General features: G+C 39.0%; 1 protein-coding gene across 1 annotated transcript in view; it reads right to left on the reverse strand.

The window, feature by feature from the left end:
- ASXL3 (additional sex combs like 3, transcriptional regulator) overlaps positions 1-12,703 on the reverse strand; it is a 198,720-nt gene that overhangs the window by 89,792 nt on the left and 96,225 nt on the right. Inside the window, exons 7-8 of the mRNA XM_018039352.1 lie at positions 4,664-4,781; positions 3,555-3,674 (exon numbers count right to left, since the gene is read on the reverse strand). Coding sequence (XP_017894841.1) covers positions 3,555-3,674; positions 4,664-4,781 — 238 coding nt within the window. The remainder of the gene's footprint in view (positions 1-3,554; positions 3,675-4,663; positions 4,782-12,703) is intronic.

A 12,703-nucleotide genomic window follows, 5' to 3' on the forward strand; every position in this document is an offset into this window, starting at 1 on the left:
GAAGAAGCACAGGGTCAATCTTATTCAACTACACAGAAGTAACTATCCTACTATGCAGAAAACTACAGGATGTCTCACTCATCAAGACAAATATACTTGCCATCCTGTTACTTATAAATAACTTGCTGAAAACGTATTCAACACCTACTAAATGAGAGAGACATAATGGGTGTGGAAAGTACTACAAAGATAGATGGGAATGTCACTGTTTCTAAGGAAATAACAACTTCATGGCAAAGAGTGGGGAGCAAAATGTACATATATATATATATATGAAGTAATAAAACCATCCTGATTCTAAAATGTTGCACAGCACACAGAATCTTTTACTCTATAAGATCCCTAAGGTCACAGAACATCAGAAACATCCCTTCCTAAAAGAGACATGAGATACTACCTGGAGATGGTTACATGTAAGGCCGTTTCACTTCCCTTTGACATGTTTTCACTTATCATTTTATAGCGCTGGGCATACACTGGAGGGTTAATCAGTACCACCGACTTCATTTGCACCAAAGAAGCCGCTGTACTCAGTTGGTTGCTGGGTTAGTCAGTCAGTCAGAGTTCCTTCCTAGTAATAAACTTCAGGTAACTTTTGACAGATTTTTACAGTAATTGACTTATTTTAAATCCCACCTTCTTCCTCTGTCTGATCTTATAGGATCAGCCAGAAAATCTGTTAGTTACTAGCTCTCCTTCTATGTGTAACTACGGTCCCTACATTTTCGTGCCCATGGCAGGCTCATCACATCATGGATGCTATGCTGCTCTTCACTGATGCCCACAGGTCTAGGCAGACTAGACATTCAGAACATATCCCCAGATAACAGTTTAGATTTTGGGAGCCAGCCAGTCCCTGGCTTAGATCTTTAGCCATGTCATTTATGGACAACCTCCTTCACCCTCTGGCCCTCAGTTTATTCAGGTGCAAAATAAAAATCATTCCACTGTACATAATTGAAGCAAATGAGATAACGTGGCAAAGTATCTAGTCATTGTTCAGTCGCTAAGTTATGTCCGACTCTTCTGTGGCCCCATGGAATGTAGCCAGCCAGGCTCCTCTGTTCATGGGATTTTTCCAGGCAAGGATACTGGAGTGGGTTGCCATTTCCTTCTCCAGAGGATCTTCCCCACATAGGAATCGAACCTGGGTCTCCTGCCTTGGCAGGCGAATTCTCTACCACTGAACCACCAGGGAAGCCCCATAGTACCTAGACCACTGCATTAAATACAGGGAGTGGGTAAGATTTTACCCTTCCATTCCTTCCTTAAAGTAGCTTCATTATTTCCAGTACTCTGTAGTCTAACAAAAAGCAGGTTAAAAAGAACATAGTGGTCTCTCTCCTTTATCACCTTTTAAATTTGCTAGCAAATGAGCCAAAATACCTTTACTGTTTTTTGTTAATGCGTAAGATGTTTAGTGGAATGCAGGATTCCTAGGTTACGACAATTAAAACAAAAGATCCTGACTGAAGACCTGAACATCTGATAGGATCCTGAAAAGAGTACAAGCCTTGCTTACCTCCCAGCCCTGAAGGCAGCTAATTAAAGGAATGAAGAGGTCCCTGTGCCTTGAATTTTCTTAAACTCATGATATGGTGTTGACTTTCCTGAGGTTGGTAGCACACAAATTTAACAGACGGTCACTGACTTTTTAATTACTTAAGGTATCATATGGTGACTGCAGCCATGAAATTAAAAGACGCTTACTCCTTGGAAGAAAAGTTATGACCAACCTAGATAGCATCTTGAAAAGCAGAGACATTACTTTGCCGACTAAGGTCTGTCTAGTCAAGGCTATGGTTTTTCCACTGGTCATGTATGGATGTGAGAGTTGGACTGTGAAGAAGGCTGAGCACTGAAGAATTGATGCTTTTGAACTGTGGTGTTGGAGAAGACTCTTGAGAGTCTTGCCCTGCAAGGAGATCCAACCAGTCCATTCTGAAGGAGATCAGCCCTGGGATTTCTTTGGAAGGAATGATGCTAAAGCTGAAACTCCAGTATTTTGGCCACCTCATGCGAAGAGTTGACTCACTGGAAAAGACTCTGATGCTGGGAGGGATTGGGAGCAGGAGGAGAAGGGGACGACAGAGGATGAGATGGCTGGATGGCATCACTGACTCGACGGATGTGAGCCTGAGTGAACTCCGGGAGTTGGTGATGGACAGGGAGGCCTGGCGTGCTGTGATTCATGGGGTCGCAGAGTCGGACACAACTGAGCGACTGAACTGAACTGAAGGTATCATAACATGATGTTTTGGGCGGCTTGTTTCTTTTCAGTATATTCTTTACATATCACTCTCCCATTACACTTTTCAACTTCAGAAGCTACTTAAAATACTTTAGAAAACTCAAAGATTAAGGGGAAAATGTCAATATATATGTAGGTATGGTTATACACTAACCTACACATTTGAGACCAGACAATAACTATAAAATGATTTAGCCTTGGAAACAATGAAAAAGATAATTATGCTATATTTAAAGAATTTGAAGCAAAAATAAATTCTGTTTTCCCAAAGATCTCTGATATAAGGCTATCTAAACCCTATTATAAAGACTTTACTGAAAATACGCTCCCAGAATTTAACAAAATCTTGGTATACAGTTGGCAATCAATAAATCTTTACTCAATCAATAAATGCATGGGTTAAAATCTTGCTTGAATTTTACAAACAGATAAAACTCTGCAAATAAGAATTACCATAAGTTGCCAAGTAAGTAAGTGGCAGAACCAGTAATAAAGTTAAGGTCAATAAATTTGTACTTTCTAACAGCCATTTTACAAAATGTTACAATGATTATTACCCTTACTCAAAGATAAAATAACTGAGAGAAATGAAGCCATTAGGTCCAGGCATCCAATAAGGCAGGTTTGGTCTAGAATTTTAATGTTCAGCCTAGGACATGTTTATTTTCCTCTTTCTCAATTTTCATATTCCTTTTCCCCCTAATGTTGCTGTTGATTTCCTGATGAAAAGTTATCAGGAAGGAAATCTTCAGAAGAAAACCTGGGGCTGACTTGCAGGACCTCATATGTGTGTCTCCTACACTTCTCAGCAATTGTACACTGTTTTTCAGACAAGCACTACTGAATATTTCAAGCAGCGTAAGATGAAAAGCAAGGCAGAGTAGTTTTACTGCAGCGTATCCCGACAGTGTACTCTTTAGTTCAGTGAACACTTTATAAAAGTTGCATTTCCCCCCTCCCCCCAGTACAGTGTACTCCAATAAAGTGAAACCCAGTAGCAGGAACAAAACACGGCACATTAGATTGAATCATGACTTGGCAGATAATTACTTGAATCGTATATCGTTTAAATCCCTTATCTTTAGCCTCTGCTCCGTCCAGCAATATCATTCACAAATTTAGCAACATACTTAAAATCATTCCACTGTAATATGCTGCCTTATTTAGCACCTTCTTTGGTTTAGATACACTGGGAAGATTTAAAATTTCCCTTGTTTAACTATTAAAAGAAAGTTCCTATTATTTCATTCAACAATATTTAAATCTCTAAAATGAGAAATGTTATAGTCAATTGAACACTCACCTAAACCAGACTTTTTTAATCGCTTTAGGTGCTGACTTGTTTGTTTTCCAGTGGGAGATTTTTGCCCATGTTTCATTTCTTTATCTGAACTGTCTGCTTCACCATTTTTAGATTCAGATCCTAAAAGAGGAAATAGTTATTATGTCATTATCTTCCTCTTGCTGTCCTTGAAAAGAAAAATCTCAAATTGTTTTACCAACCATAGATATAATCTCCTTTTCTAAGAGTTAATACACTGCCTTTGGCCACAATCTGATTCCTCTACTGGATATAAAGAGAAAAGTCCAATAAATCAATCAAACAGAACAAAAAGCAAGAACAGATGGCCTAATAGTGGAGTCAAAAACACATTCACTGATCTGATAGCTTTTAAAAGAAACACTCAGATCTTTTGTGAAAATATATGAATACACTTCAACAATACTATGCCACTTGGAGACGATGCAAGGCCAAGACAGAAAGATGAAGGATGAAGAGAGGGAGAGATCATGCCTTTATGAATAACTTTACGTTGAAGCAGGAAGAGAAAATGCAAACATCAATCTATAATAAATAGAACGGTACATAGCTGAAAAAGTGACAGAAGGTAAATTAGAAGAAAAGGTCAGGGCTGCACTGAGGTGAGAAGAATGCCGCCAGAACACAAAAACTAATAAACGATTCCTAGATTTTGTAGCAGAGGATGGCAAAACAAATTCACACTCACAGAAGAATGGCTTTTGATGGCATTACACATCAGCATGTGGTCCAGCATTCAAGTTCAGCTTTCACACAAAAGCCAAAGCAAGAGAAACCCAGCTAGCAGTACCACACATCTCCTTACATCTACTGACATTAGCAAATGAAGTCCTGTGATGATGAGCAAGACGTGCTCTTGCTTTTTTTCTTTTTTAAGAGCAAAATGCCCAGTTAGGTTTGAATCAAGGAAAGAGTCGAAGGCACACACACACACACACACACACACACACACACACACACACACACAAATAAATGAAACCTTAAGTGGAAATAGTATTCAGTTTCAGAGAAAATTCATGACATCTCTCTCTCAGTGAGGAACTCTCCTCCAGGGAGTAACTGACCAAGCATAGAATATTTTAGCTCTTTACCTGAAGGCGAATCCGACTGCTCATCAGACACCTTTAATGGTGTCAGAACCACACGAGGGACAGTCTTGTTTACCATCATTGAGACTCCATTTCTTCTCTTCTGCTGCTGCCTCAAAGCCTACAAAAACATGATAATAAAATAGAACAGAAACATGTAGTCAAAATGATTTCTCATAACTGAATTAAATGATCCACTTGTCTATCATTAGATAGAACCTCTCAGACTTAAATTCCACAGAGTCACTCATTTGTCAAGACTCTTCAGCGTCACCTTCCTGTCATTTTTCCCTCAAAAGCATAAAATTGGGCTTTGGCAGAGGGTAGAAACCTGAGACCATTTTCGGGAGAATTCTGAAAACCAAACAGCATGGGGAGGTTTGTGGTACCCGAGCTGTGGCTTGAGAGCCCATGGAATTGGAAACTATGACTCCCAAAGAAAAGAAATGTAAAATAAATGTTTCGCAACCAGGATAAAAATATATGTGTCTGCACTCCTCTTACAGGTGCGTCCTCTTCAGTGGGCTGCTCAGTCAATCAAGTTAACACTGAGTGTCATCAGTATGTACAGCAGGTAAGGACTACAGTATTGATGCACTCACTCAGCCGTGGGGAGCGCTGCACAAAATCACTGAACATGGCAGGAATCATTTATTTCTGTGAAGGGAATCAGTCCTAATCTTGGAAACCTTGCAGCACTTGGCTCCTGTCTGCTTGACTTTGGGCATTAACCTTCAGAACACGAACATGACGGCGTTCTGGCAAATCCAGTGCGGGGGGTGGGGGGGAGATTGATACGAGAATAAATTGCTCCAAATGGGAGTGCTTTATGTTTCATAAACGAATCGGCCCTGGTGATGATAATGTAATAAAAAGACACTGAAAAGTTTTGAAATACAGCTTATCTAGCTGATCGTTTTACGCAGAAAATTACCCGTAATAAAAAGGGGCTTAAGCATACACAATTGAAGAGACATTAAATTCACGGTTCCAGGAATGCTAAAACTCCTCAAAAGGGTAAAAGGCTGACCACAGACAGTCTCCAACCTTTTTATTCCTGGTTTCTGTGTAATTTCTACCAATTTTATAACATCTCAGTTACTTGATTAATGTTCTTTGACCAATAATTGTCACTGTCTCCTGAAATGCTGTATTGACACTATAGCCCCCTGCTGACAGAAACAACACTATTGTATATGCGAAGTGTTTCACCTGAATGTCCAACTTGCTGACCATGAAATTCAGCAATCAAATAATTACAGGTGTGTAAAACTAAATATCACTTAAATGAGAGAAAGCATATTCAGATGAGAGTTAAAACCAGGTGGGGAAGTGAATAGCTTAATGATACTGTTGCTAATAATAATAGGGGACATTTTCCCTTCAATTCTTACATTTAATGAGTTTATAAAGTACCAGCCACTTGGGGAGGTGCGGGGGGATGGAGGGGACAGGAGATACAAAGATGAGAAAGACGCCATCCTCCTCATGAGTTCATGTGCTATATAAAATATTTACAACATTTACTCTTTCATTAAGATGTGTACATAATTGCATACATTTCTCTAGCCCTGCATAAGAACTCCAAGCACTTTATAGACATTAACCTACAATCCAACATAAAACAATATAAGGCAAGGCAGTACCTTAAATTACAATTAAGCTCACCTTTGCCCACTATATAAGATAAGACTTCCCAAAACAATTAAAATCTATATAAAGAGCGATCATTTTCTAGGGGTCTACATAGATTTCAAATTTTTCCCTTGGCAATCCTAATAGGTATTTTTAAAATATTCATTTAATGGCACAGTGGGGCAGTATATTTTGGAAAATGTTGAAGAGATGATGAAAAGATAAAAGAGATGATACAATCAGAGGCTTAGAAGCCAGAATCACAAAGTCAAAGGTGACATGTCCTTTTATAGGGTTTGTGGTAAATAATTACTAAAATAACAAAAATGCTGTCCTCAGGTCTTACAGCTAAGACTCTATTATAGAAAAATGAACAGTTGGACAGAAATAAACCAAGATAACAATAATATGAAAAGAAAAATCCATGGCTATTTTGAATTTTAAATAGTCAAGCTGGAGCCGAGGTAGATATAAGGAATGTTAGTCAATATTGAGCCCATTTCAATGGTCTCAATGATTTTTTCTGAATAAATATTTCCTACTCAGAAATTTGAACATTTCTTGGTACAGCATGTTCTAAAATATTGAAATGCAACGCTACATGTTTGTAGGTGATGAAAACTTTGTCGAGCTTTCTTTTTTTTTTTTTTTTGCTTGTACTGTGTGGCAATGCAGAATCTTCTTATTTCCTGCCTACCAGGGGTACAACCCACACCCCATGCAGTAGAAGCATCCTAACTACTGGATGCCAGGGAAGTCCCAACATGCCTACCATTGAAATGACTTTTGCTCTTTAGTTCTTCTATGTCTTTGCTAAAGTCTCGTTAGTAAGTGATGATGGGAAAACTGGACAGCTGCATGTAAAAAATGAAATTAGAATACTCCCTAATATCAAACACAAAAATAAACTCAAATGGATTAAATACCTAAACCTAAGGTCAGATACTATAAAACTCTTAGAGGAAAATATAGGCAGGCAGAACTCTCACATAAATTGCAGGAAGATCTTTTCTGACCCACTTCCTAGATTAATAAAAATAAAAACAAAAATAAACAAATGGGACCTAATTAAACTTAAAAGCTTTTGTGCAGCAAAGGAAACCATAGAAAAAATGAAAAGACAAACCTCAGAATGGGAGAAAATATTTGCAAACGAAGTAACTGACAAAAGATTAATCTCCAAAATATAGACAGCTCATGTAGTTCAATACCAAAAAACCAAACAACCCAATGAAAGAAATGGGCGGAAGTCCTGAATAGACATTTTTCCAGAGAAGGCATTCAGATGGCCAGTAAGTGTATGAAAAGTTGTTCCACATCACTAATTATTAGAGAAATGCAAATCAAACCTACAGTGAGGTATTGTCTCACATCAGTTAGAATAGCCATCATCAAAAAAAATCTACAAACAGTAAATGCTGGAGAGGATGTGAAGAAAAGAGAACCCTTTCACAATGTTGGTGGGAATGTAAGGTGGTTCAGCCACTGTGGAGAACAGCATGGAGGTTCCTCAAAAAACTAAAAATAGAACTAGCGTAGGATCCAGCGATCCCACTCCTGGGTATATCCCTGATGAAAACTGTAATCCGAAAGATCCATGCACCCTGCTGTCCACTGCAGCACTGTTCACAATAGCCAGGACACGCAAGCGGCCAATGTCCACCAGCAGAGGAAGGGATGAAGAAGGCGCGGGACATACATGCAATGGAACAGTGTGTGCATGCTCTGTCACTTAATCATGTCTGACTCTGTGCAACCCCACGGACTATAGCCCATCAGGCTCCTCTGTCCATGAAATTTTCCAGGCAAGAATACTGGAGGGGGTTGCCATTTCCCACTCCAGAGGACTTTCCCAACCCAGAAATGGAACCTGCGTCTCCTGCATCAGCAGACAGATTGCTTACTACAGATTCTTTACTACCTGGGAAGTCCAAAATGGACTATTACCCAGTCATAAAAGTAAACAAAATAGAGCCATTTGCAGAGACATGGATAAACCTGGAATCTGTCGTATAAAGTCAGAGAGAGAAAAAAACAAACATTGTATAATACAGTTTATCTGAGGAATCTAGGAAAAATGACACAGATAAACTTATTTGCAAAGCAGAAATAGAGAAACAGATGTAAAGAATGAACTTCTGGATAACAAGGGGAGAAAGAGGGGTGGGATGATTGGGAGTTTGGGGTTGACATATGTACACTATTGATACTATGTATTAAAATACATATTCAATGAGGACCTACTGCATAGCACAAGGAACTCTACTCATTGTTCTGTGGTACCTAAATGGATAGGAAATTTCTTTTTATAAATTTATTTAACTGGAGGATAATTACTTTACAATATTGTATTGGTTTTGCCATACATCAACATGAATCCGCCACAGGTATACACGTGTTCCCTATCCTGAACCCCCTCCTTCCTCCCTCCCCGTACCATCCCTCTGGGTCGTCTCAGTGCACCAGCCCCAAGCATTCAGTATCATGCACTGAACCTGGACTGGCGATTCGTTTCTTATATGATATTATACATGTTTCAATGCCATTCTCCCAAATCATCCCACCCTCTTCCTCTCCCACAGAGCCCAAAAGACTGTTCTATACATCTGTGTCTCTTTTGCTGTCTCACATACAGGGTTATCGTTACCATTTTTCTAAATTCCATATATATGCGTTAGTATACTGTATTGGTGTTTTTCTTTCTGGCTTACTTCACTCTGTATAATAGGCTCCAGTTTCATCCACCTCATTAGAATAGCAAATGAAGCAACTGACAAACAACTAATCTCAAAAATATACAAGCAACTTATGCAGCTCAAGTCCAGAAAAATAAACGACCCAATCAAAAATGGGCCAAAGAACTAAATAGACATTTCTCCAAAGAAGACGTACAGATGGCTAACAAACACATGAAAAGATGCTCAACATCACTCATTATCAGAGAAATGCAAATCAAGACCACAATGAGGTACCATTTCACACCAGTCAGAATGGTTGCAACCCAAAAGTCTACAAGCAATAAATGGTGGAGAGGGTGTGGAGAAAAGGAAACCCTCTTACACTGTTGGTGGGAATGCAAACTAGTACAGCCACTATGGAAAACAGTGTGGAGATTCCTTAAAAAACTGGAAATGGAACTGCCATACAACCCAGCAATCCCACTGCTGGGCATACACACCAAGGAAACCAGAACTGAAAGAGACGTGTACCCCAATGTTCACTGCAGCACTGTTTATAATAGCCAGGACATGGAAGCATCCTAGATGTCCATCAGCAGACGAATGGATAAGAAAGCTGTGGTACATATACGCAATGGAGTATTACTCAGCCATTAAAAAGAATACATTTGAATCAGTTCTAATGAGGTGGATAGGAAATTTTAAAAACAGGATATATGTATACATGTAACTGATTTTCTTTGCTGTATAGCAGAAACATAACACCATAAAACAATGATACTCCAATAAAAATCAATTAAAAAAACACTGTTCTAAGTGTATTAAAAATATACACTTTGTTTGCCTTACCTCTGAAAACCAAGCATTATTTTCTATTCCAACTAACATTTTTAGGGTCAAATAAGCAAAAACTGGGAAGCCTTTGTTTACTATGATGCTAGTATCTAGCAGCTGAACTCAGGAGTATCGGGATTCAGCTATCAGAGAGGGCATCTTGATTATGTTTACTAGATCCATAGCCATTTTAGGGTGAGTCATTTTAGGAGAGCCTGAAGCTTCCAACTCACTTTCTAGAAAACAGGACTTATTTGGCTATGGATCCTGGGGATACCCTCCAAGCAGATCAGAATATGGATAGAGGAGAAAAAATCATGCTGACTTAACTGAGGTGTCTGGGATAGTTTGGGATGACTTGCGACAGGAGAACTCCAGCGTTTGTTATGTGCATGCGGTGGGCAGTAAAGTGATCCGGAGTCCCCCACGGCAGGGTATACATTCTGCAAATAGAGAAGCTAGCTGCTCACGGTTTGTTTGGGCTGGTTATATAACTGTATTTCTGCAACTACGTGCACATCGGGCACTTGCCACATATGCTGCATGTCTCCTGACATTCCCCTGAAAAATACGCAATGCTTTCTGGACCACGCTGGCTAGGGTAAGACGATGACAAGGGGTAGGCTGGGGACTGCAAAAGCGCATACCCCCTGGAAGGGGAGTAACGGCCCAAGAGAAGAAACGCAACTGGACTTTTTGGTGAGGTTTCCTGTTAAATAATGTGCCTCACAAAACAAAGAGGATTCTGAGCCAAATTCAGCCAGGGGGCACCACTTTTTGATACCTGCTGCTGCTGCTAAGTCACTTCAGTCGTGTCCGACTCTGTGTGACCCCATAGACGGCAGCCCTACTAGACATCATTCCCAGTGTTTCTCAACCTCCCCAAATAAATGAGTCTGACCTACTGCCTGAGAGAATTATTTGAATCCCCCTCCTCTACTGAGCTGACTTACAGCAGAACAGGGGCTGCAGAGCTGTCTTAATGCCTGTGAGGTATGAGGCTGTAGGGTCAGTGAAAGACTTAACTCATGAGCTGAGTAATGCTGAGCAAATTACTTGGGTAAATGCCCCTACAAAACAGAGACAACAGTGTTGGTAAGATATCTTAAATAGGAACACCACAAAGCTATGGTTTAATAGGCTTTGGGGGGATGGTTGATGGCCACCTGGCTTCCTCTCAGTGAGTCCTCTGAGACTATGTCTAGCACCCCCTTCACAGCAGGATACTCATGTACCCCATTATCCTTAACTTTATCCATTTATCCTTAACATCATCCATTATCCTTTTAGCTTCAGCTAAAATTCCAAGAGAACAAGAAAACTGCCTATTTTACACTAGAAATACAATAGAGGAGAAATGAAATTTACTTTGTAATTGTCTAAGCTTGGGTATCCCAACCTGGAAATATACATCCATGTAATAGATCAAGAAAATATGATTAGGAAGGCCACTTTCAATGGTCATGGAAGATTCGCTCTGCACAAGGATACCCTGAAAAGGGAGATTATCTGTTGTTGTGACAACATGAGGATCGGATGGTTATTTCTATTCCACATCATAGGTTTTAATTAGTGAGTGGTGGCCCTGTTGATCAATCTATAACAGTTTTAATTTGTCATTGATATTATACAATAAGTCTTACTGTATCAGTCTAGATTCATTTTTAAGAAGAAGATGTCAATGAGGTGCCTCCAACTACTCAACTCTTAGGTATATGTTGGAATGTTAATGGAATTATTTCACTGAACTACTTTAAATCTTAATTTTAAGTCTAGAAAGAAGCAATACTGAAACTAAATAAAAAAGCAGATAGCACGTGTAAATACAGTCCGCTATAAAAGCTGCCCATACATGTAATGTCCTCATGTCCAAACTACACAGAGTACATTGGACTTGCCAAGTTTAATACTTCCAGGTATCATTCAATATGAAAGAAACTTACAGGCTTGCACTTGGAAATAGACTTACTTATTAAAGGAAACCAACATAACAGAGCTAAAACAGTCTAGGAAAGTAAAGATCATGTCACACATCAATTACAATTCTGGCTTTAAGTGAAAAGAAAGAAATCAAAAGATGCTGAGTGAGCATGCTTTCCTCCAGAGATGTATTACAATATTCTCTTGTAAAAAGAGACAGAAAATCTTTAGATAAACATTTTATTTTAAAAGAAAAATTCTTGGGAAAACTCTAAAAATATGGAACAATTCTCATTTCCACCTCAATGAAAAATAAAGTAAAATCTAAAGTCAGAGGCTTTTATGTTAACTTGGGATTTACATAAGAAGTAATACCTTCTTTTTTTTCATAGAGAAAGAAGAGCAACAGTGTAATTTAAGAATGCACTGGATGTGGCAAACCCTTCACTGAAAAATCTGAAAATAGCACATGCTGTGAATGCTGAAATAATGAGAAATACACACATATGAAACAGCTGGCTGTGTCAGGCACCACCAACGCGCATTGTTGCTTGTACACTAAATGTCAACACCCACGTTCAGAAACTGCTATCGGGCAACACAACCTTTGGAATTTCACAGTATTGGTCAAACATATAAAGCGGAAGCAAAATACCAGGAATATGTCTGATTTGTGATACAAAGGGGGAAAAGTGATCTGCAACTTTATGAATAAATTCTACCATCCTAAATAAATAATGAAGAAAGTCAAAGAAACCAACAGGAACAAGACAGAAAGGGTCTCTTGTCCATCGTGTTACCTCCCATCGTAACATATCTCATCCTTTTTTAATCTTGTCTTTGACTCTGCTGTTTAGAAACTTCCAAAATTTAATCTTCCTTAATTATGCTTCCTTGAAATTCAAAATATAATCATTTCACACTTTTTAGGATCATTACAGCTAAAATATCCAGGCAGAAAGAAGACAGGGAACAA

The sequence above is a fragment of the Capra hircus genome, chromosome 24, assembly GCF_001704415.2.
Source record: "Capra hircus breed San Clemente chromosome 24, ASM170441v1, whole genome shotgun sequence".
Lineage (NCBI taxonomy): Eukaryota > Metazoa > Chordata > Mammalia > Artiodactyla > Bovidae > Capra > Capra hircus.